Genomic DNA, 27,217 nt, shown 5'->3' on the forward strand with positions numbered 1-27,217 from the left:
GACCACTGATCCATGTACCACTGGTGGCAGCTGACAATCTATTTTATCTCCTTTGTGTGCAGTGGATTACCAAAACATCTCAGCCAAAATCAGCCACAAGTGCAAATCCTGGGCCAAGCCAGCTTACCTAGAAACACTGCACTCTTGGAAAGGTGTGGAGACCTCCTCGTCTGCCCCGTGTAGAGGTCACACTATGGCGGCCTGAAGCAAGGTCTTCCAGAAGATCAGAGAAACAGCTGGCAAAGAGCCTGGTGTTCCTGACCCTTTCCTATTCATGTGAAAATCCTTGAGACCTTTTCTTGTGACTGAATCCCAAATCACAACTCTACTTCTCAGCATCTGATCCATGCAAAGAATATGGTCTTCTTTTTTTTTTTTTTCCCTTTGAAATCTAATGATCCTTGAAGCCCAAGCTGTAGGTTTAAACATATGGGACATTTCACTCTTTACTGATGTTCATTTCATACCTCAGACAGGAGGGTGCATTCCACTGCTGGGACCAGGACTTAACACCCGTGCCCTTTATTGTTCACAGAAATGTTCTATTCTATAGTATAAGGCTAATTGCATAACCAAACTTTAACTTTTCCAGATGGAAAATGGGATGGCGCTAGCTGTGAGTTAATGACCTGACTCCAGTAGGATTCTCCTTGGTTTCATTCCCCTGCTCTTCTTGCTGCCGATAGCTTTGCCAGGATCTAGGGTTCACTGCTGCCCATCATGTGCCTCAGTGGTGAGCTTAATCTTGTGAGCTACTGCAGAGTAACAGCTGTGCCTGTGGCAGTGAGCTGGGCGCAGATGAGGAGGCATCAAGGCAGCCACAGTGGGAGCTGTACAAGGTTGCTGGGGGGGACGCAGGGACGATCACTCATCCTCACACCGTTAGCGGCAGCTGACAACCTATCTTCTCCTCTGTGGGCTGTAGTTCCCATATTCCCTTTACTTTCTGCATCCCTCTTCCTTTTCCACATTCTCTTGAGATCTTTATCCACAGCCATGGCTGTAGTTGTTACCAACAACAGTCCTCATACCTTTACCTCTGCTCACTCACTCTCTTAAATGTCATATATACAAAGCTAAGAGTGTGAGTGTTTCATCACTGCTTGGAACTCTAAACTCTCTTTCCTTCCATTTTGTTTCTCTTATTTGGGGGCATGGCCATCCTCCAAGTGACCCAAGCTTTTAGTCCATCACTACCCTTTTCAAATTTTTGGATTGTAAGGGATTTCTAAAACTGTTTTCCATTTTGTACACCCAAGTAGATTAACTGTTCTAAAACCATGTATCAAATACACTTTCAGAAATGTTTAGTTTTCTTTCCACTCCTGTGTAGTATAAAAATATAAAAGGGCTTAAATAGTGAAGCCTATTGGTAGCCGTCGTGGTGCTGCTACTGAGTGTGGGCAGCATGGGGAAAGGTAGGCAGAGAAAGAGCCATTGTCTGTTGTTTGAGGTTTGGAGAGTTTGTGTCCTGGGAAGTTTCTCGTTAAGAGTCTGAGGAAAAGCAAGCGTGCCCAATGGCTTATTCTTTTATTTTTATCCTTTAAAATCTAAAGTCACACTGTAGAATTAGGAATAGGTCTGTGCATACGTCAATTTAAAAAAAAAGCCAAAATTTTACATTTTAAAACACAGTCCATTCAAAAAATAGTTACAATACTTCTTTACTGAATTTGCTCTTTTTATCATCTTGTGTTCCAAGGACAAATTGCTCAATTTAAATACACAGAGTATCTCGGTTTTTAATCAATGTAAGAAAAGTTGACATACTGTAAAAAGAGATGAACCTAATGCAATATTTAAGAGAAAAAATGATTCCTTTTCTGGATTCAGTGTTCCATTGTGACCCACAAGCATGGAAAGATTTATTTTTTACTTTTTTTTAAGATTTTATTTTATTTTTATACAAGTACTGGGGTACAGGCCAGAGGCACAGGAGGGTGAGAGAATTCACCAGAGACAGAGCAGGGAACAGAACAGGCAGATGACTGAAAGCATTGCTGAGGGGAGCAGCGGGCGAGACAGGAGAGGTCTACCGTGCCATGTGGGTATCTCCCTGGCCTGCCGGGAATTGAACCCATGTTGGAGAGGCTGCGGACAGCTTCACAGCGCTGTGCTCAATCCGCTGTGCCATGGGGGAGGCCGGGAAAGATGTTTTAGAAAACAATTAATACACTCACATACACCTTCTATCACATGGAACTCAGCCTCATCTACCCCAAATGGTAAGTCTTGTTTCTTTAAATAATTTTTAAAAATAAATCACAGATTTTTTTTTTTTTTGTTTTTTACTTGGAAGAAAATTCCCTCAAATTGTCATAACTCTTTTCAATTGTGGAGACGTATACCATATTGTCAGTGACATGCTTGGCAGTTTCATCTTAAACTGTCCCTAAACTAACCTAGCAAGATTTCCTACCTTGTGTTAGTTTTGAAGGTATTTTTCCAACATCAACTTTTAAGTCTACTTTATACTTTGTAATCTCATTGAATGCACTAGACTTGCCAGCATCACTTAAGTAGTGGATCCAAGAGATTAGCAGCAGCAGTAATTCCTCAGGACATTAGTAATCAATGACTTAATATTGTAGAAACAATTTTTTCTGTAAAACTGTAGTAGCTCCAATTGCAGTAGGTCTCCCCTTACCACCTTCTGACATTTCAGTTACCCAGTCAACCAGGGTCTGAAATATTACATACAATAAGATACTTTGAAAGAATGCATTCACATAATTTTTATTATAGCATATTGCTTTTATAATTCTAGTTTATTATTAGCTATTGTTACTTATCACCTGTTGTGCTTAACTTATAAATTAAGCCTAACTATAGGTACCTATGTATAGGAAAAAACATAAAAATGGATGTATGGATGTATCGGGCTCAGTACAATCTTAGATTTCAGGTTCCACTGTGAGCTCTGAATGTATCTCCCATGGATAAGGCGGGATCACTATATGTGGTTTTGGGAAATCATCTTGTGGGAATGACCTAAATTGCCTAACCACTTATTTTTCACACTAAGGAATGGTGTGCTAAGAAATGATGATACAGGCGTGCAGACCTCTCCTGCCGCGCCTGCTGTTCCCCTCAGTAGTGTATTTCATCAGTCGGTCTATTCTGTTCCCCGCTCTGGCTCTGGTGAATTCTCTCACCCTCCCGCACTCTGACTGTGCCCAGTGCTTGTATAAATAAATAAATCAGTCTTAAAAAAATAAAAAAAATGATGATATACCACTATGCTATGTTTTGAAGAAAATGCCAAACACATGGTACCTTTCCTCAAGTAGTTTGCAAAATTGGTAAACAAACCTAAGAAATGTTCAAAAATTATCAGTACAAGAGAAAATAAAATATGTTATAAGTAAGGCATTAGTAACAGTTGCTTCTGACTAGGGGAATCAGGAGCTGGCTCATAGAAATGTGATGTCTAAAGTGCATTTTGAAGATTGAACAAGATCTTAAGCAGTAAGAAGTGGGAGAGAGGAATTCCAGGTAAAAGGGAAGGTGAGAAAGTATCTTCCCTGACCATCAAATAGGAAACTTACTCATTCGTCTATAGACATGGGAGGAAAATGGAAACTAGAGAGTGAAATAGTTCTATTTATGTGAGCTAAAACATTTGTAATTTATTCAATTAGTAATGAGGAGACATTGGCATTGAGCAGAGGAATGGCTTGATAAGAGATAACCTGAAAGATTAAGCTGGAAGTGATGTAAGAGCACAAATGTAATAAAATTGGGGGAGGAATAAGGGAAAAAGACACTTTTGAGTGAAAGAACTGCTATTGGTAGTTGCGTTGGAACAATGGCCACAAACTGGGATTGTCCTGATAAAAACCAGGACATATGAGTATCTTAATTATGGAACACAAGGGTGACCTTTTAGGAGATAATGACTTTGTACTACAAAGTAGTTCATTGAAAATGGTATTGCATTGAAATTCAACCCCTTTGGAAGTACAATCACATATTTTGCAAAACCTCCCATCTCAAAGCCATAAATTCAGGAAAATCCATATGTATGGCTTACTGAAGGCTGTTGCTGAATCATAAATTGCCTGTATACCAGCACACCGGTTCTTTCTATGCTACAAGCTCTTTGAGGACGAGAACTATGTTCTCTTTATCTCTGTGCTCCTCCAGATCCAATCACAGTGGCTTGTTTATAATAGCCATCTGACTTTCGTCATGTTGAATTAGGCAAGACCAAAGGTAGGAACAGCAAGATTTGATATGAAGGACATTGAAGTTGCCTCCAGGGGTAAGTGACAGAATGGAGTGGGTACAAGGCACTACAGAGGTGGAAAGGGGAGATATGGAGAGAAGGAAGAGACATAATGAACCCCAAGATGACTCTAGAACTGCACTAATGGATTATCTCTAACTGCATACAATCATTAAATTCAAATTAATGAAAATAAAACCAAATACTCATTTCCTCAAATACTCTAGCTACATTTCAAGTAGCCAGTGGCTACCATTGTGGATGGTTCAAATACAGAACATTTCCATCATCACAGAAACTTCTGTTGGGTAGTGCTGTTTCAGAAGAACTGGGAAACTCCCAACACCATCAACAAAAGTGAAAAAGCAGAGGGCTAGATCTGAGAAACAATGCAGCATCTAAGATTTTCCAGGGTCAAGAGTGGAGGAGAGGGAGAGGAGAAGCAGATTGGAACACGGAAGACCTTTGACAAAGCAGGCTCAAGGGCATCAGACTGCAAATGGGTTTACCACCATGAACACTACTGGAGGCTGCTAGAGAATATGGTGAAGAAGGAAATGGGAGTAAACCATGAGGGCAAAGCGACAGAACTCCTTAGCTTAATTCCTATTTCTTTCAAGTATAGATCAGATCTGTGTTCTATGGTTTTTCAAATTCCCCCACTTAATCTGCCCATATCCTACATGAAAGACTTAACAAACATGGAGTCACTAACTGGTGATAGAGATAAAAATGGCCCCCAAAGTCACACCCCGGGGGGAGGTGCCATGCACATTTCCTCAAATGGTCCAGGCAATATTCCAGGATTGTCAAGACTTTTTCTTTTTTTGGACTTCTAAGAAACTTCGTAGATTAGTTTTGTTAATTAATTAGATAAAATGAGCCAGTTAAATCAGAAGCAGAACTACCTCAAGGGCTAACTTTCTTAAAGACTCAGAAAGAAGCATGGCCTTTTGTCTTCATTTTTAGGAGCCTTTTTTCATTTTTTCATTTAAAGGGTTCCCCATTATTGCAATATTTTAAATACATTAATAACCCTGGAAAGTTGAACAACTAAGCCCTGCACTGTTCTCTCCTGGATTCGATATGTAAAAGAATAAATAGACAAATGACAGAGGAAAGTAAAATCATATAGGGTTTAAATTTTTCTTCTTGTGGCACTTTATTCTAATAGAAAAAGTATTATCACAAAAATGGAAAAGAAACCTTTTCCCCTTCAGACCATTATTATTTGAAGCTGAATATTATTTGAAGTTGGTAACAGAAACTGGGATTTCCAAACATGTCACTACAACACTTTTAAGTCAGTGCAGGGGAGACTGAATCCATTTTTTTGTTTGTTTTGTTTTTTAAGTGGGAAAGGTAGAGAATTGTAAAATTATTCATATAGCATACAGAATACTGAGGGATGATTCAAACAACCTGACTTACTATTGTATATATACACATTCGTTTTCTTGAATTAGTACATACCATTGGAAACTGCATCAACCCATAAAAATAACTCATATGCCTATTATGTTTTTCCATTTTAAGCTTATAATGGCAATAACGACCTCAGCAAAAGACATTTCCTTGGAATTAATGACTGGTTGGAGGCAGAGCCAAGGGCCACTGGTTCCTCCCAGCTGGTCATTAATGCTCAGGAAATGCCTGCACCTCCATCATTATTGCTAACATGCCATTATAGAAAATTCTCACAGTTCCAATATATGGAAATTTGAGGCTATTTAGCAAGCCCGAGGAATTCATGTTAATAGGCCACCACTGAGTACAGAGGACGTAATTATCAAAACGATAGAAGGGAAAATATTGTTCTCCTAGGTCTGTTAGATTATGGGAAATGAGGACTAGCCTTATGGGAAGAGGTATATTTGAAGCAGAAAGACATTAACTTAAAGGGAAATTTGAAATCACATATATAAAAGTTAATAAAAGACATGGTATCAATTCCCGTTACTTGGTTTAAAAAATATTTTTTAAAAGGCACAAATTAAGGTTGTATGAATGTTTCCTTTCAACTTGACCAAATAATATAAGGCATGAGGTCAGGAAGATTGTTTATGAATGCAAATTATATTCGACTAGTAAAGTCTCGGGGAATGTAAGTAGTTGAGATTGCTGAGTGAGAGCAGGATGGCTTTCTTTTTAATTTTTACTTGAAAACTGTACACACACCATTAAATATTTTATAGCCAACATTTTGCTCTAGACTATTACTGCAAGAAATATTTTTTAAAGCTTTTATTTTTTTATCTTAGCTAGAGGCAAAGCACATGCAAACTAGCATCTAAAACTCAGGATCAAAATGATAAACAAATGCAGTGTTGGTGTTGTGTGACAGTTTTCAAGTCTCAAAAAAAGAAAAACTTTCACTTGCTTCCAGGCTGAAATGAAAATGAAAATTAGGTGTTTTCAAGTCTATTCATTCCCGCCTTTAAATAAACTGGGCCCAACAAATGGTTTCAAAGCAGGGAATTAATCCAAAAATCACACCCAAAACAGTCTATAAATCTTTCCAATGTGTTATTGTAACAAACTACAAATGTTGGATATGATGCTTTACACTAAGTGAAATTCATTGCAGTTTCTCATTGTGAATTTACAAGTACCTGCCTGTGCCTGAAAATGGATTTGGAGCTAAAGAGACCTCTTATAGGGTTGAATTGTGTTCCCCTAAAAGCTGTTGAAGTGCTAACCCCCTTTTATATCTATAAATATGAGCTTACGTGAAATAGGGTCTTTGCAGATGTAATCAAGTGAAGACGAGGGTGAGCCCTAACCAAACACCACTGCTGTCCTTATTAGGAGGAAAAGAGACACACAGACACACCGGAAGAATGTCATGTGACCTCGAAGGGAGAGACATCTAAAATCAGAGTGATGCATCTAAAAGCCAAGGAACATCTAACCCCAGAGCTAAGGAAAATACATGACATGGAAGCTCTCTAGAGTTTGCAGGAAGAACAAGGCTCTGTCACCACCTTAATTTCAGACTCCTGGTTTCCAGAACTGTAAGAAAATACATTTTTGTTGTGTTAAGGCACCTGAGTTGGTGCAACTCTGTTACAGTAGCCCTATGTATGGTACTAACATAGGACCTGAATGAAGCCATACATGGCAAGAACTGTGATGTCATTACAATGGAAAATCAAGAAAAGACTGATGAGATGATTGGAAGCTGCTCCCTTTGGTGGCAAGGCAGCGGACTAGAAGTCAGGAAACCTGGTTCTTGTCCCAGCCAACAAGGTTTGGTGACCTTGACCTGGACACCTAACTTCTCTCAGTTTCCATTTTGTCACCTGCAGAGTATGGAAGCATTCAACAACATAAACTCTAAACTAAATTTAAGGTTATCACTGGGCAGATCAAGCACCAAACAGACAAAGTGTCTGTGACAGGCAACAGGCCAGAGGAAGCAGAACTGAAGGCTTCCATGGCCATGAACAGGCAGTTCAGTACATTTACTTAGAACAAGTAAGGTCCAAAGAGACTTTCTGTGGCAGTAATGGCAGCCTGTCCTGGTAGCCTTCCAAAAATTTTTCTTCTAGTATATAGCTTTTTCGGCAATTTCAAGATTTTCAAAATGTTTCCTACTGATTTAAAAGTTAAGCTTTTGTTTAAATAATTGTTATCACCAAAAATAATCCCAAATAAGGGATCAGGAAAAAAACTAATTATAATAAAGTAAAAATCAAAACCAACAGGCAACTATAAACCAGAGACATACTGGGGGGGAGGCAGGGAAGGGAGGGAGTAGGATCAAAATAAGGGTGGGAAGAGCAAAAGATGCATGGTGATGGTTCACAGATGAATGAGTGGTGGAAATTTTACAGGGACTATAACCAAGATGAAAATGCATACATTGTACACAAATGAAAAATGATGTAAAAAATATATAAAATAATGAAAAAAATCTCATTTGTACATGATGAATTTTTAAACTGTCAATAATATTAGTCCCAAAAGGAAAAGAAGAGCTTGCTATGCCATGACATAGCTGGGGTTCAGGATCCTATAAGACAATGGCAACAAATACACTAAATTTATTCTTTTTTTTTTTAAGATTTATTTATTTATTTATATAAGCACTGGGTACAGTCAGAAGCACGGGAGGGTGAGAGAATTCACCAGAGCCAGAGCGGGGAACAGAACAGGCAGACTGACGAAATACACTGCTGAGGGGAGCAGCGGGCGCAGCAGGAGAGGTCTGCCGTGCCATGTGGGGACCCTCACGGGTGGCCGGGGATCGAACCGGTGCTGCAGAGGCTGCGGGCAGCTTTGCAGCCCAGTGCTCAACTGCTGCGCCACCCGGGGAGGCCCACTAAATTTATTCTTTAAAAGGATCCCATAGTGATCAAACTGATAGCTTTGTGCCCATTCGTTATTATGCTTAAACATCATCATCATCACCACCATCATCATCATACATTTTTGGTTATTTGATCAAATATTCAGATCCTAGGAGTGAAGAGTGGAATACAATAGACCTTTGTCATTTTCAAATTTAATATTTCCAGTTTGAGCTATTTGCAAACCTGGTTTTTCGCAGACTGTAGAACAGGATTGAGATGAGCTGGTGAAGCAACCTGATCATCAGTCAAGTGTTTGAACCTCAGCACAGCTTTGCTTTGTGCGTGTGTGTGTGTGTGTGTGTGTGTGTGTGTGTGACTGATGCTTGCAATTTCTTTTTTAACTGGAGAATTTAGTGCTATGGTGACATTCTCAAATGTGAATATTCCTAAAAGTAACATGATGACAGTATACTACTATAGTTCTTTGTAGAGACTGGGACAGATAACCCAAGGATACTTAACAGGACATTTTCTCAATGATTATCTGTCCTTGTGGATATTTAAAATCTCTGTGAAGTGAATTTCTAGGGGGGAAAAGTATTTATTTATGACGTCAGTGCTCTGGAGACATGTTTCAATACATCCCAAGAGGGCAAACAGGTACTCAAATCAGCCTGTTGTATGTGGCCTCAGGAAAAGCAGGTGTGTTAACACTCCTAGGCCAACTCTTTGCTTCTTGGCCTCTGAAATTGGCAGAACTCTTAACACAGTACAAAAGCATAAGTTACTCCAGGCAAGTAGTTAGCTGTGTGCCAAGCCCACCTATGATCCTGCCTGGGCCCCCAGTGCTTTCTAATGAGGGAATGTGAAAGAGTAACTGCACAGCCACAAACAGGAACTGTGGGCCAGATTTCCACTCTCCACCCTCCTACACCCATGAAAAGTTCTTGTGTATTTAGAGGAGAAAACACATCTTACTATCTGCCATCACTGGATGTGTTGAAAATTCTCAAGCAACTCCGAGTCTTAAAAGGTAATACCTGTAGTGCATGCAGGTATCTATACTGGAGGTAAAAAGTTATTGAACGGAATACATACCCATGAATATATGCAAAACTGGGGAAATCGGAAAAGGATGGGTGGATTGTAACCATGTCAATATTCTAGTTGAGATATTATCCAAAATGTTTTACAAAATGTCACCATGGAGGGGAAACTGAGTAAGTTTCCAAGGGACTTTTTTCTGCATAATTTCTTATAACTACAGATGATTCTACAATGATCTCAATTAAAAAGAAAGACAAGAATATATTTTCTAGAATTTGAGGTAAGGGAGAAAGAATGAAGCCTAATTTTTTATTATTTAAAAAAATAGTAAGGTTCTCAAAAGGTTCCTTTCTAGCTTGATGTTCTACTTATCTAGAAATTTGGAGAAAATGGTGAGGGAGTTCCTTCTGATTTTTTCAGGGGATGGGGGCAGAGGAGAAGTCAATAAAATTCAAACAATATTGATAGGAAAGTAACTATCTCAAAATATGTGCCCCCATCAGCTATTTTATTAATGATACTTTCAAATGTCACAATATTACAAAGAGCTGATCAACTTTGCATTAAATAAAAACTCATTAATACTATAAGAGAAATTATCATGATTCATGAGCAAGGGAAGCCGAGCTGTAAACCTGGTGTAGTCATCTCTCCTAGGTTCATTATAGAGTTTGGAATTGCATTCCCTCACTCTGCTTTGGTTTTCACTCTGGAGTTTAATTGGGGAACTGATGCTGAGGTGGCATCTCCAATTTGGATGTTCCTACTTGGAATGCCGAGAGAGACAGGAAAAGCAAACTAAATTTATTGAGCACTCGATATCTGCCAAGCACTGTGTATTGAGCTAGCAGACCAGGAAGGGAGGGACCTGTGTGTAGTGAAGGTACCAGCTCATGCCCCAGACATGACATCACACTACCACTCTGCCCACTTAGAATCACCGACTTCAGAGGCCAAAAACGACTACATGATTCAATGGCTAAGGTCACAGACAGCCATGAAGGAAAGAGCCCCAGGAAAGCAGCATGCACAACCCAAACAGGCAGTTCGATCACTGTGGAAATTTTCATTAGAACATAGAAATGTGCAAAGCAAGCAAGAGGAGTATTTAATCACATTCTATTCTCCACTACCCAAACCTAAATACTTTCAACCCCATTGTTAAGCATGAGACCAAATTGAATTGAGGCAACACAACCATAAGATTAATATTAACAAAAATAGGGGAAAGGTTCTGTTTCTACAAACTAATTTTATATTCCATAAACTTGAAAAACAAAACCAACAGTCCATGTAAATAGTCTTCGACTTTCCCACTGATCTTCTCTACCATTACGTTGTCAGTTCACTACACGCTGCCCTGGGAGCCCAATCTTTCTCTACAAGGTGTCCCTGTACACTGAGTCACTTGTCCTCTGCTGTCTGAAACCCACTGCAGCCTCCAAGGTCACGTCCATACTTAGCCAAACCAATGTCCTAATCAAAGTTCCCTATTCCTAAAATCTATTTTGATTACACCATTCTCCTGTCTGGATTGTGGCAACACTTATTATAAAATGCAGGGTTGTAATTTTCTCCTTTTTTGTCCATCACAGGAGAAATCTCTTCTGTTCATCACAACTCCTGGCTCACTTGACCTCTTTATACTCACTTAGACCACTAGTCGTCTCCTAACTTTACCCAGCCCTCCAGATGAACTTAACCCATATTCTGCACATAGACTCAATATCTTTAATGTTGTAACTATTTGAATATATGTCTGTAATATATTGAAAGTTGTCAGTTTTAGGGCCAACCACTATGGAAAGTTGTGTGGAGATTCCTCAACCTATTAAAGATAGAGCTTCCATATGATCCAGCAATTCCACTCCTAGGTATTTACCCAAAGGACACAGAAACATTAATTCCAAAGAGCACTTACCCCTCCCCCCCATGTTTATAGCAGCACTATTTACAATAGCTAAGCTTTGGAAACAACCCAAATGCCCAAAAATAGATGACTGGATCAAGAAGATGAGGTACATATAACACAATGGAATATTACTCAGCCTTCAAAAAAGATAAACACATGCAATTTGCAGCAGCATGGATAGAGGTGGAAGGGATCATGCTCAGCAAAATAAGCCAGAAAGAAAAGAAAAACACCGGATGGTCTCACTCATAGCAGGAATCTAGAAAACCTAAATAAGGGACCAGGAAAAAGAATAACTATAAGAAAGAAAAAATCAAAATCAACAAACAACTATGAACCAGAGACACACTATGGGGGTGTGGGGTAAGGAGAGATTGGGGTCAAAATAGGAGGGTTGCAATTGTATGGGGAATATAAAAATAAAATTAAAAAAAAAAAAAGTAGTCAGTTTTAGCCTGCCAACCACAGGAGCAGGTGAAAATGGATTTGGAAAAAGAACAAATGCTTCATAATTGCTATGTAGTTGACAAGGGAGAGATAATACAGTGACCTGTGTTTTAATGCTTAAGTCAAAAGTTATGTAAATAACAAAATCCATTTCATTCACCCTATCGTAAAGTACTACATTTCAATTCCTGAATATATTTACTGCTATTATCTTATGATTATATGTTTCTGTGTAACATATAAATTATTTTATGCTATCCTCACTACCCACTATAACCCAGAGAGAAAGGCACAAATTTGTATCATAATTATTATCTTCATTGTAGCTCACGGATGTTAACTGATTTATCCAAAGTCACACAGCTAGTCAGAAAGTATGTCAGCTACATCTTTTACTGAAAACTTACTGTTCCATATGCCGAACCATTTGAAGTGTCATTTAAAAACATAATTAGCAGATTAGAAAAACAAGGCATGAAAGAGCTGGGAAAGTCATCATGGAAGATGACTTAATAAATTCTCACAGGTTTAAATAATGATACAAGGTATTATATTTTTTCACATGCACTAGGAATGGGATACTGTTAGCTAAAACTGCAAAGGAGGGGTTATTCACCTCATTTCACCAAAGACAAGTCAGGCTCAGAAAGGTTAAAACAGCATGAGGCAGTTGAGCACAGCACTGTGAAGCTGTATGCAGCCTCTGCAGTGCGGGTTAGATCCCGGCTGGCCGGTTAAGATACCTACATGGCACAGCGGACCTCTCCTGCCTTGCCTGCTGCTCCCCTCAGCAGTGTATGTCACTCAGTCTGCCTGTTCTGTTCCCCACTCTGTCTCTAGTGAATCCTCTCACCCTCCCACACATCTGGCTTATACCCCAGTTCTTGTATAAATAAATAAACTTTTAAAAAAATAAATAAATAATAGCATGAGGCTAGTATCTGATAAGGCCCAGATTCAACCCCAGATCTGTGAAGACCCAAAGTGTTTACATTTTGTGTTACCCAACTAGGAAGATATATTTTGAAGGGGGACACACCAGATGTTCTCTATCGCCATTAAGAACATGACACGAGGAAACGGATTGAAAACCATATAAGGAAAAATTCAGGTTGAATGTGTGGAGACCCTCCTGCCACAGAAAGGGTGATTAAACCTTCACACCATTCTAAGGTGCTCACGTACTTTCCTTCCTAGAGTAGTTTTTCACATCTATGAGGAGATTTTCTTACCAAAGAGAGTTTCAAGACTTCAAGTAAATTAATGTAAATATTCCCTCAGGCTCCAGAAATTCACAGAAAGATAAAACTATAAAATAAAGTACCTAAATTTTCACACAGAATTTAAAGGTTGTCTTTGCCTTATGGATATAAAATATCAGCTTTTCAAATGGGGGCATACATATTTATTGTAACATGTTTAGTTAAAAGAATAACAAATAGTCATGATAAATACACACCACCACATTATAATAATCCTGGAGAGAAAACTCTTTTTAGCAAAAACTTCCAGTCACAAGGGAATACTTCCTATTGTTATCATGTTCATATGGCCCACTCCTGCCCCATTCTACATCCTATTAATCCCATGATGTGCATAAACCCACTTGCTTTATCATAGCAGGAAATAACGTGATACAATGGAGTGTGGCATGAACTGGTTCTTTATGAACCATAAGGAAACTGTAAGAAGGGGCTCAGCAATGCAGCAGGACCCGTAGGTGTTAACAACGGAAAAAGATCTCAGGTGATGTCCACTTATATTATTGATTTACCAGCAAAACAGATGATGACTGTGTATTAGATAAAGACACCATTTTTACTGTTTATAAAATGATGGGTTCTAAATGGTTTTGTGTAGTCATCACCTACTTAAATGGCCTGTAAAGCAATGCACAAAATTCTAAGCTTGACTGATTCATAGATAAATGTTAATGTCCAGATGAAAAGTAAGCTACTGCTGGAAGAAGAACATTGCTAAAAGAAAAAAGGAAAAACAAAAACAAAAAAAGAAACAACCCCCCACAAGACCCACCATTGCCTTGGACTGAAAGCGTGGAAACGAGCACTCTTGGGAAATCCAAACAGAACTTTGTTAAATTCTATACCATTGCTATGACAGCAATTATAAGGGGGAGAACCTGGGGTAGGGATGCGTTCATTTTTGTTGAATATATGATCCAAAGACAAGAAAGAAGAAATGCAAAATCAAACTTATACTTACTCCAAAAAGAGAAATCAGAAATTAAGTGAGAGCACGGGAGAATGAAAACGTTATAGAAAGGATAGCATTATCATACACTGTCTTTTCATCCTTTCCACTTAACTCCTAAGGTGCACATCAGTCTCTCAAGTCAACAGGGGACCACAGGGATGGAGACTCTACCCACAGATCCAGTAACAGAGGATGGTGCACTGCCTGGCTCCATATTTCCATCGGGGGAATTTAAAGAACATTAACATTCTCAGAGAATTATGGCAGGGAAGAAAATGTAGGCTCTGAGATTCTGTAAAATGACAAACTGGGTGATAGATCTCTTCTCTGACACTAGAATCAAGATGAACAGGAAATGATAAAAGTCTGAAAAACAGAGCATTATCACCTGTAATATTATTACTCCTTGTTCCCCCACTTAGGGTTAATTCTCTCACCTCCCTGGGCTCGGGTGCTTCCTATAATAGGGTGAGCTTAAGACTGAAAACATTCGGATTGTCTGGAAACGTGGCTAACCTGCACTTCCTTTATTGATAATGTTAATGCTTAAATTTTTAAGTTGCAAATCACTATCTATGTTATCCCAATTGTGAAGTCCCTACTCCTGTAGAGACATAAACCCAGGACAGTAGATTTCCAAGAGTGCTCCTTTCCAAGACCCCCCACATGTGCACCCACTTCTTTACATGTCACTTTAAGTGCTTCAGAACGCCCTTGAAAGAAGTCAAAGCAACAAATGCAATTGTTGATATTAACTAATTTTCTCCTTTTAGTTTTATGCTAGTATAAAATAAAATTAGGAGGAAAAAGATGGGAGACAGGCAATTAAAATGTGTCTTATAGAAAAAAATATAATATTCTAAGCTATCTTAGAATATTACTTTGTGAGATATTGCCAACAAAGCTCTCTTCTGTTTTTCCGATCCGAAACTGTGACGAAAATTATTTTCAGGTATAGCACTAAGTCTAATTTGGAAAGCAGAAAGCTATTTCCTGGAATGGGGAGAGGGAAACACGAATATCAGGCAAGACATTCAGAGTCTGCGTGGCCTGGGCCATAGTGGCCACAGCTCACCTGGCGGGAAAGGGTGTAAGCTGGACTTCGCAATTATGACAAACAAGGCTTCCATACCCACAGGTTGTACTTTAACCTTTGTGCAGCCTCTTTGAAGACATAGATCATTAGATAAAAAAGCCAAAAAAAAAATGTGATTCAAATCCATATTCACCAATGGAAAATAAAAATTCAATGGCGTTGCTTTATATACACTAAAAACAATATGGAAGTCTTGTGATGATGGGTCTGAACTGTACTGACCACAATGATGGCCTATGGAGAGTTTGGTACAGGCCGAATGCAGATTTTTGATGACTTCATATTTGATTCTCACAAAACAGTCTTTCTAAACCCATCTTACCTAGATAAAATTTGACTCACTCTTTTGATATTTTTCACACTGATAGGCATATATGCTGTGGCAATGGTAAAGTATGTAACCCCAAGCCCATTAGTACAACTCATGAATCATATAGACAACTAAATTCAAATAATGATATAGGGTGTTATTGAGATTTGGAAAAGAATATAATCATTTCTGTGGAAGAACTCTTAAGTTCTAAAGAGCTAAAAAATACTTGAAAATTGGAATTTAATTCTATTGCCTCACAATATACAAAGCACAAAGCAATCTGATGACTGGTATCAGTTTTCCTTTTTTGGCCCCCCAGACTGCCAGCACCCCAAAGGCAGCTGCCATCAGTTTTGTTGACTGCCATGTCCCCAGGGCCAAGCACAGGGCTAGACACATAATTCTGGCAGAAGACTTTACCTACTAATGTTGAGACAAATAGAAAGTCATAAACAAGAGGGTCTTGAAATTGGATCCCTGTCTTAAATATATTTACTATTGTATAAAACAGTCATTGGGATTCCTCAGTAACCTGTCTTTAAAAGTGAGACAACTATTCTGGCCAAAATTGCACTGATCTGATTATTTTGTGTAGAGAAACAGGACATTTATTTGCACTAACTCCTGTCTATAATTTGCCACTAAACCACCAATGGGAGAAAGACATCTCCTCTCTTTATTACAGTTTAATTAGATCACATTGCTATTGTGTCCCTTGAGCACTGGACCCTAAGGTTGATGTGTTTGTAATCCTGATGATCCGGATCTGGTAGAAGTTGACACACCAAACTGAACTGGATGACTAAGCAGCATAGATTATCATCAGTTTCTTTTTTAAAGACTTTGACTAACAGAATAATAAAGAATAGTGCTTCATTATTCAAACAAGCAAAAGAGAGGTTAATCTTGAATCAAAATATTAATGATCAAATCTAATGCTTGCCTCTAGGTATGATTTATTAATGATTTTACATTTCAGCTTGCAATTTTGAACAATAACTTTAGCAAATTTTGCAATGAACTGTTAAGGAACTTTTCTCCCCCACAATGTTCTCTGAGGGTTTAGAAAGTACTTTGTTTTTATTATAAGATATTGCAAAGGAAGAGATAGTTGCAGAAAATATTGCTTACAAATTTTGAACACACTTTATGCACCAGATAATTCATGTTTTAATTACTGATCAAAAACTCATGTGGTTCAGAGGGAGCATCTCCCATGTTTTACAGCAAAAAAAAAAAAAAAATGGCTTTATCCTTCAAACATGCTATTGACAGTTTTTGGTGCAATATCAGAGTCATTTCTTTTCTTTCAACTCCAGTGAAAAAATTAGCTTCAATATCCATCACTGAATATTCCTTCATAAACATCGAAGTTACAGCTTAGTTTAAGCAAAACTAGTATAAAATTATAAATGATAAAAGTAAAAAAAAATTAACAAACATCTGAAAACCTAATTTTACAACTTCAATTAAATTTTCAGCTTCCTCAATACATTAATGCTTGGGGTCTCCAGAAGAGATCCATAGAGTTTCAATCAGTCTAGTTGTAATGGGTTTTATTCTGATTTAGTTCCCTTACTTGACCTTGAAACTATCATTAAGTTTCTAGATTTCTACAAACTTACGAAAAACAAAATAACCCTTGTTGCCTATCTAGAATCCTCAAAATGATATTACCTCACTTGCTTGTGTATACAAGCTTTTTAATAAGAGACAACTGCCCCCTCCAAAGGAGATGGAATGGAAATGCATATTTTTAAAATGACGCACTGCACACACCCCATTACCAAAGACAGAGAAAATCAGCCCAAGGAAACAGCTGGGGTTTGTTAGTAACTTTCTAGTAACCAATTGAAGTTCAGTTTCAGCATCTGGTTCTTGGGTCAACTTGTAGGTCAATCTCAGTATCTCCAGAATCATCATTTTCCTTTTAAAACCATTAATTAACATTGGGGAGTTCATTTTGAATTTTGAAAACAAAACACCTAAAAACATATTCTTTTTTTATCTAGTCCTTGCTTCTTTTTCACCCACAAGCACTAGGCAATATCTAGACAGAGAAGTTTCTAGTAAGGTTGTTATTTCTTTGTGTTTTTGAGCCTCAGCTCCACTCTTTAAAGCACATCAGCTAAGTACTGAGATCCTTTCCTAGGAAAAAATTGAGAAATGCAAATATTTAAAATCTAGTTTCAATTGGTAGAAGGACTGTGTAATGGAATTCTATAGAAGTTCTGAGTAATCAGCATATCTCTGCTTGTGCATATTGAGATAAATATCAGAAATACTACTTTTCAAATTGATCATCAAAACATGACACCAAATCTTTACAATTAGAAGAAAGGCTTATCAGCAGCAATGTAAAAATTTCCCCTTACTTGCAAATAGATTTAAAATGCACTTTAATGTTATTTATAAGGAGTTCTTAAATTTAATGATATTCTGCATAGATACAATGAAGACGTAATGATACCTCCAAGTGTTCTTGGTTATTTGACACAAAACTGTCACATCACTCCACTGGTAGCATAATATAATCAGGTTTAGGTCACTGGTGATATCTATATGAAAGTGTATGGTGGAATTAATTATAATTCCTAAGATTTATTGAGCACTTACTATGTTCCATGTCTTTTACTAAGCCCTTTCAAAGTATTATTTAATCGTCACAGCTTTATGAAAAATGTACCATTCTTACTACCTTATTAAAAATGAAGAAAATTGATCCTTGAAAAGGTCATGTAAATTTCACAAGATTCCATACTTAGTAAAATGATGGGCCAGAATGTAAACACAATCCATCTGAATCCAGATCCTGAGCTCCCAGCTATAAGACCAGAAGAAAAGTTATGTCCTATTTCTTTCTTTAGAGCTCACTTCCTTCATATACCCACTCCCATAACACACACACACAAATAAAAGTCCAGATTAGATCTGAAATCTAATTCAAACTGGACAAAAGAAAAAAATATGAAGGGGGGAAAAAATAAACCATAGAAGTGTTCTTAACCAAAATTTAGTTAATGTCCTCATTGTATTAGCCAACAATACATCCCCCAAAGAAGCAACTTTTTCTCCTAAATCTACAAACTTTTGAATAACCTACCAACTACCAGTTTCAGTTATATCAGGTGAAAAGGTTATATCATAAGTTGCTTTATTTTTTTCCCTCAGGTCTGTTACTTGACACTGTAAGAGTTACAGGACATATCTTTAAAGGTAAAATAACTCTGAAACAAAAAAATTAAAAACAAGAATAAAAGGGAAGAAATTTGGTTTTTAGTCCATTGACCTAGTAAATAAAAAATGTATTTCTAATACAAGGAAATCAGTGAATGACATTATTGGAAAGAAATGAAATTACTCTAAAGCACAAGCCCATTTCCTATGGAAAATGCAATAATATTTCTTCTTTAGTACAAGTTTTCCAGCAAAAGATGTCACTGAACTGAATGCCTTTCTGTGGCTGGAGGCACACTCTACCCAATAGAACATATACAACCAAAGAAGAAGCACACTGTCTAGAAAAAATATACAATTTCCTTTTATTTCCTCTTCTAAGCAGAGCAACTCTTCTTTGGGGACCAAATCAGGGACTTAAAACAATTCACAACACATTATTTTCCACTCCTCTAGCCAATAAAAATGAGAAACCACTATAGTCAATGAAGACTGCTCAGTTAGTCCCAGTAGGCAAGGGTCAGGGTTTCTGTGGTGGACTCCTCACATCGGACTCTTATCAAGCATGAAGAGCGTATGCCTGGAATCCAGAACTCCCTCAAATTATGAGAGAAGAATTCTTTGAGAAAAATTATATAGATCCCTTAATTATCCCATATTTTATTATAGCTTGGCTGAAACATTAGCTATGTGAGGATGAGTGAGGGAAAATAAAACTATGGCAATAGGTGGGTATAAACTCTAGGACCTCAAAGTGCTATGCAAGTTGAAATTAAGTCAGTGTCTAGTTCTGGAGTCATGTAAAGTTTTTGAGAAGACAATAACATGACAGAAGTTAAATGATGAACAGTATAGGATAGTTCAAGGGGAACAAACTAAAGGTCCATCTATACACGAAAGGACAAAGGTATAGTATACACATGTACACACACACACACAAACACACAGGTACACTGGAATATTACTCACCCATGAGAAAGAAGGAAACCTGCTATTTGTGATAACATGAAGGACCCTATGGACATTATTATGTCAGAGAAAGACAAATAGGGTGTATCACTTAATGTATGTAATCTGAAAAAGTGAAGCTCCTAGAAATAAAGAGTAGGATAGTGATTTACAAGACCTGGGGTATGGGGGAAATAGGGTGATGTTGCTCAAAAGGTACAAACTTTTAGTTATAATGTGACTGAGTTTGGGGATGTAATGTACAGTGTGATAATTATAGCTAATAGTACTGTATTATATATATAGTACTTGAAAGTTGCTAAGAGAGTAATTCTCACCATAGAAAAATTGTAATTATGTAAAATAATGGAGGCATTAACAGGAGCTACCACGGTAATCATTTCATAATATTTAAGTGTATCATCAACATTTTGTCCACTTTAAACTGGGGGGCATTCCTGATGCAAGCTGTCTTGCTGGTTAATTTTCGTTGCACTTGCTTACAATGTATTTCATGTCATTGAACATTTACCTCATTACTTCAAATTACTTATCTATTTTCTATTATGTCTCCTATAAGAAAGCTTATACAGGTCTTTTTTATGGATTAATCTGATGGAATAGATGTCTTTTCAAAGTTCTGATGTTTAAAAATTGGCAGTATGCATAACAATATCAACATACTCAACAGTGTGCCCACTAGAGTATAATGAAAGTAGAGCCTTTTGATTTCCCAGATTAAGTAAAAAAAAGAACCAAAACAAAAACCAAAAACCTTGCTTCTGCTTCCTCCTCATTTGCCAGAATACTATGAGTGGAATCAGAAGGCTGACTACGCTCAGACCACCAAACTAGAAAGACCACGTGCTGGATGTTCCCAGAGGCAAACAGTCTTCAAGCCAGTTCTGCAAAAACACCAGATCCTAGACCTCAAGCCCCAGCTGCTTGAGTCTTCCTGGTTGAGAGTCCATACATCCTGAAGCAGACAGCCCTTCTGCTATGCCCTGTCCATGCTCCTGATCCAAAGAATGCGTGAACATAATAAAAGAACTGTTTTGGGATTCTTCTTATTAAATGTTTGCGTGGTTGGTTAAGGAGCAGGTAACTGAATAATACATGTAACAAGGGAGGTGATAAACCTACTGGTTATAATGCCTACACCTGGAATATGATACTTAGTACTGGGCAGTATATTTCAAAAGAGTAAAAACCAAACATTCAGAAGAGAATAACAAAGTTTCTTTATGGGGAAAAAATGGAAAGGATTGGAGAGAGTCACTGAGGAAATAGTCACCAAGGAAAGAGAGCAAAGGGTATGGGCTAATTATTTTCAAATATTTGAAGGGTTACCATCAAAAGTGAAAACAATTACTCTGCATAGTCACAGGAGGAAGGCCCAGGGGGTGTAAGCAGAAGCTACAGGGAGTCAGATGGAAGGATATTTTAATGGCCAGGACTTTCTAGGAAGGAAGAAGTAGCCTTAATAGGAAGTGTTTTCCCTAAAATTAAAGGCAGTCAAACATAGTCTATATTATCATCACCTGGTTTGGAAAAAATCCATTTACTGACCAGAAGGCTGAATGAAAGCTCCTACTTTAAGACTACACTGTAACACTGTGATGTTTTTAATCTAAAGATCATCTTCATTTCCTTGTGCTAAGAAATCTAATCCCAACACATGCTGAACAGAGGGGAAAAAATACAAGATGAACAAATTAAGTAAAAGGCAATACCAAAGTATAAACAGAAAGTGAGGCAGAACTGTTGAAGAGAAAGGAATGGCAAACTACAAGAAATTACATTTCAGCATAACAGCAAAGAAAGTTGAAGGAAAAAAAGAACATGAAGAATAAATCAGAAAGTGATAAAAGGAAAGTCAAAGATCCCATTGTAGACAATACTGAAAAGAGAGGATGCTATCATCTTGAGAAATGGCTTTATTCATTTTTAAGACCCTTCTCCTCTGTCAATGGAAAAGGCAGACCAGAAGAACATGGGTAGAGTCAAGGCAAAGAGAACAAGTTTTGAGTGGTAACATTATCAAAGCTCTTCAGCAATCACTGAATTTCTGGCCTCTAAAAGATCTGCACAGGATCATTGCCTATGGCATCAAGAGCGCTTGCAGCAACGCCGATGTCTCTAATGTCATTAGAAAATGACTGCTAAGAGAAGCAAGGAAACTGGAATTAAAATCTAGTTACTGAACATAGTCAGTGTGGAAAAAAAACATGAACCACTTAGAAAAAAGAGGTGTCTGAAGTTAAGCCATGGAGGAAACACAAGAGAGTGAAGGAGATGAGGCAGAGAGAAGAAAATGTTAAGTTATCTCATACACATTTCATCTGCTTTTATCACTATTTGTAATCAATTCACAAGGTTTCATAATACCCTTTAACCTTAGTTACTCGACCCACTGAACAAGTCATCTCATTGTTACCCACTTGAAGGAAGGTGGAGACTCTTTTCATGTTGATAAGATAGAAAAAGGAGCCGCCTCCAGGAAAGAATAGAGTTCTGAGTAAACTTCTGGAACCTAATGGAAGGAGTGGTGATCAATCTGTCTCTGGCCTTAACCCCTTCAAAGATGCATCAAACCAAAGTTAGAAATGCATGTAATCAGGAGAATAAAAGTTATTTCCATTCAAAGAAACAAATATGTCCTTATAAAAAAATAATAGAAAGTATGTCTCATTACTCACCCATTTCCTAGGTCTGCCTCTTGGTCGTTTTTCTCCAGTAGCTTCTGCTTTCTGCAAAATGAAAAAAGGAAGTCATATCATTTCCTACCTCACATTATTTATAAAGGGAACACTTTTCAAGAAGGAACTTTCTGGTTTACACATGAGTTATCAAGATTGCTTTCAAATGGCTTTCTCTTTTAAGGTTCATCATCTCCATTTTTGAATAGATTTTTCTTGCCTGTATTTCATAGCATGGTGTAAAGATCAATGCCACCCTCACCCTAAAAGACACCTGGGGTGATCTTTCAAATGCATGAGAAGGTTTTAAAAAACTATTTTGCTTTTATATCTGTCTAAAACCAACCAACCCCCCCCCATATCCATAATTGTATAAATTAGCATTTTAGAAAACGAGTTATTTCACAAATGATGATTTTCTTTCCATGTCACAAATAAAGCTATAAAATACTACAAAAAATAGTATTGATATATTGCACTATAATTTACAAAGCACTTCTACCTATCTTGCAAGTTAAAAGCAAATATAAGTGCAAAAAAGAATTAAAATTTAAAAAAAACAATGTCATACTTCTACATAGTTAAATTCCTATTACTTGCCAAAAACAATCACCTTTTTTATGAGGTCACCTAAAACATAAAGTAAAAATACTAGCAGAAATCACTGATATTTCTCTATGAGATGGAAACTATGGATGCTAAAAGTAACAACTCATAAAAAAATCTACATTATTAATAATAACTTAACACTCAACACATATCTGACATGATTATATTTCTAATTACCTGGAGAATTTCCTTTATTGCTTTGCTTCATAGAAGTTTTTTCTGATGTTAGTTATTTTTTCTCTTTTGAATCAAATTTTAACATTACCTATAATTTCCATGTTTATCAACATCCACCCAATCCCCAAATATACCAATACATACATCTTCTCTAAAAACATATATTTATACTTTTTGGGATAAATAAAAAATATATACTGTCCTGTGGATATGAATCATCCCAAAGCTATCTAAATACAAAAATAAAGGTAACCTGAGCTAGGATAACTTGTTCTGCTTTTTTCTTTTTGTTACTTGGGTTGACAGCCAGTAGGTACTTGGTTTAATGATGCTAAAGTTACCCATTGTAACTGTCTACACTGCTGAATGAGGCGCCTCTCCTTCTTCAGTCTACCTAAGAATAAATGGAGATAGATGATCGATAACATATGTGGATCATTTTGATTTCTCACTAAATATCACAGTGACCTGCATTAGTATCCAACAGGTTCCATGTATTAACCCACTCAATAGAATTGTAAAGTTCATTCACATATAACCACGCACCTAAAATACCCCAGCACTAGGCTAAGTCATTTATATGAATCATTTTAACCTTTACAATAGCATTATAAGGAAGGTAGTACTATTTCTCTTTTTTTTTTTGCAAATGGGCAACAATATGCTAGACTCGTGAGGAACATCACTCAGGGTCACACATGAAGCCAGCAAGTGGCAGATCAGGGATTCTAAGAATCAGTTCCAACCCTAACAATGCTGCTTCTCCTGCGTGTAAATACATTTGCTACCAGAGGGAGATATTTTAGTTAACTAAAACTGTCACTGACTCAGGAATTTACCAGAACAAAAAGAAAGCCTTTAGGTGAGCCATCTAACCATCAGATTTTGGCCCTAGGAATTGATGTTTACTACTTTTGAATGGTTCCACAAAGGAATCATTTATTCTCAGGGATTAGCAGCATCATTTTACCCTCGGTCATAAAGGCATGAATTAAATTAAGTGAAAGCCAGGAGTACCAGTGAATCAAATCACACCCTCTTCCCAGTGTTGTCTCGAGAAGAGAGGGAGATGTCCTGAGAGGAACAATCTCTACTTTGGAAAGTTTAGATCAAATCGCTGCCCTGTCATTTTTGCTTTATGACTTTGGGCAGGCCCCCGAAAAATCTTAATTTGGTGTGAAAGGGAGATAACACCTCTCGTGAGAAGTGGGGTGCCCACTGTGAATGAAATGCTCAGTACAAGTTCTTTCACGCCTAAACAGGTAGACACTCAAAGGGAAAGTTTTCCTTCAAATTAGTCCAATCTCATAGACGGTTCAGTCAATGCCAATATTCGATTACAGCCATTTGTCACATTAGAACAAGCTTTTAAGAAACCCTTTGGTTCATACATAGTGAGTTATATGAGTACAAAGTTCTCTAACACAGAAGCAGTGTCTGATTCAATCTTTGGGAGTAACTGTAAGGTTGTACAGTTTAGCCAGTAGTAAATTACATAAACATGGAAGGTAGAAATCCTTTTTCATGAACACAGGGATGTTAGGCAGGATTGAGAGTATGAGGCTGTTGACCTTAAATGCTAACAGTGCTGCACCAGGCTTTCTCTGTACAGTTGTTATGTTTCAGGGGCCATGATGTGATCCGGGATATCTAAAATCTGTTGAAGAGAGCTGTTTTCTAAAAAGGTTTCACTGCATTTCAGAGTCAGAGAAAGCAAATCTCTCAAAGAGAGAAGAAGGCCTGCAAAATAAGGGGACTTTTAAATGAGCATCTCATTTACAAAAGCCTATTGAAAAATAAAATTCACACCATTAACTAAAGGGCAAAATATCATGATTATCACTTAGACTTGTTAAAAGCAAACTTGTTCCTTGGTCTTCGGGCCAGTGTTACGTGTAAACTGAAACCCTCTTCTGAGACTACATCTAGAAGAAACACATTAGCTGTGCTGTGTGGCGTCGATCTGGGAGGTTTTCATTGTTCTTTAAAACCCACATTATTTAATCATTCTGATCAAACTTCACAAAGGCTGCAAAACAAGTTAGGATTTTAGTTTGTAAGTCAGCAGAGACCCAGGGTTTTCATAAACTGGAAAACACTGACTTTAATATTTTTAACTATGTTCAATGCTCTTCAGAATGGCATTTTTCAATAGAAGATAAAAGCATTTCAGGGGCTTGTTTTAAATATGACAACACAGGCAATACTGTGTAAGTGTATATTTGGTTTTCCTTTGCCAGAGGAATGGGGGAATTTGGGTCTCAAATATTGTACAAATCCAAGTATAATTGAAACACAATTCCTTGTAAGTATTTACTGCTTATAGGGGAGAGGGGTCGGGGGAGGGGGAGGAAGCAGGCCTGCATTTCTAAGAACTGACTTTTCAGACCAAACCAGCTCTCTATATATTTGCAAATATCATATCTTAAGAGTGTCATTTCTTCCTTGCTTGTCTTCATTCATATTTTTAAATTTAGATTCAGAATTGTATATTTAATTTTATAATATGTCTAGATGCAAGTTCATGAGGGATGGGAGGAACATAAAATGGCAAATGTGATTATTTTTTTCTCCAAGAAGTCCTGGTACTCTGAACTTGGAAAAAAAATTAACTAATTTTTAATTTAATTTAAATACTAATTTTTAACTTAAGAAGGGAATTCATCCAACAAATAGCACCCTTGGACTGGAAACAGGGCTTAGCATTAATGCTAGGTGCACAAGGTGTGCTCGCTACGTATTTGTTGAAGGAAGGAAGGAAATAAACACTGGCGTCTTCTTTCCCTGTTGTCATCAGAATTCTATAGCTTGGTAGGACTTTAGAAAGCATTTCATGGAGCCCCTTTATTTAACAAGTAAGAAAACTTCTGGATGTTTTGTAAACACTGAAGACATAGCCAAAAAAAATAAATGATTTTCTTTGGGGACCAGAGGTCTGTGGGAATTAAGTGTAGTAGGTGCAAATTTCCAATCTCTTAAGTTTGTAGCAAGCTGCCCTCCAAAAGCTTCTCAAAAACCTGATTTCCAACCTGCCTTTCAGGCTATTGGTCCTAACATAATCTACTTTGTGGCAAATACTTCACAAAACTTTTGAAAACATATGATAACAGAAAGATCCTAAGTTTGGGAATTAGACTAGAATTCAAGTGCCAGCACACCAGTGACTCCTGCTGAACATTAGCTAGGACATAGTTTACATCCCTGAATCAGTTTCCTTATTTGTTAAATGAACACCAAAAGGCTACATCATGAGATGAAAGGAGCTAATATATATGTTGAGTGTCTGACAAAAACGCCCACATTTCATAGGTACTTAAATGGAATTTATTCTCTCCCTCTATATTTTAAAATGTGAGCCTTATAAAGATCTCCCAATTCTGTAAGTTTCCACAATTATTTTTCTGAGCATTATCTTGCTTAAGTAGGAAAGCTATTACTTCCCCTGTTTCACAAATGGGAAGTTAAGTCATCTGCCCACCTTCGTGAGTAGTCAAATGGAGGCCCCAATCTGATTTCAAGGCAATAAAGGTTTGTTCTTGTGGAAGGTATTCCCAAATAAAATAAAATAGTCATAAGCAAATACATTAAAAAAAAAGCTCCTAGTGTAAAATCAAATGAGTAGGTAAAAGTAAAACATTTGCAAGCTTTCTATAATGAATGGATAAGAGCTGAGATTGTGAACCAATAGAATTATCTAATTCTGCTTTTGGGCTGAATTTAGATAACTACTCATTTTTTGCTATTCTAAACACTCTCATATTTTTAATGTATTTTAATAATGCATGAAAGCCAGAGCTTTCCAAGTCCAGATCATTCATTGCATCTGTGTGCATGTGTAGACACACACACACACACATCCCTAGAAAAATATTTGAAGATAGCAGTGCCTTATTTGTGTGTGAGTGTGTGTGTGTGTGTGTGTGTGTGGAGAGAGAGAGAGAGAGAGAGAGAGACAGACAGACAGAGAGAGAGATTTAAGACTAAGACTAAAATCTGTTGGATCCAAGAGTATATGACGCCAGCTACCCAAATTTAAAAAGTCACATTTTATTTCT

General features: G+C 37.3%; 1 protein-coding gene across 1 annotated transcript in view; it reads right to left on the reverse strand.

The window, feature by feature from the left end:
* Positions 1–27,217, reverse strand: part of HMGA2 (high mobility group AT-hook 2) — a 133,475-nt gene that overhangs the window by 97,855 nt on the left and 8,403 nt on the right. Inside the window, exon 3 of the mRNA XM_037514049.2 lies at positions 22,377–22,427. Within this exon, the coding sequence (XP_037369946.2) occupies positions 22,377–22,427 (51 nt within the window). The remainder of the gene's footprint in view (positions 1–22,376; positions 22,428–27,217) is intronic.

This window comes from Talpa occidentalis, unplaced genomic scaffold (genome assembly GCF_014898055.3).
Source record: "Talpa occidentalis isolate TD23 unplaced genomic scaffold, MPIMG_talOcc4v2.1 talOcc4.16, whole genome shotgun sequence".
Classification (NCBI taxonomy): Eukaryota; Metazoa; Chordata; class Mammalia; order Eulipotyphla; family Talpidae; genus Talpa; species Talpa occidentalis.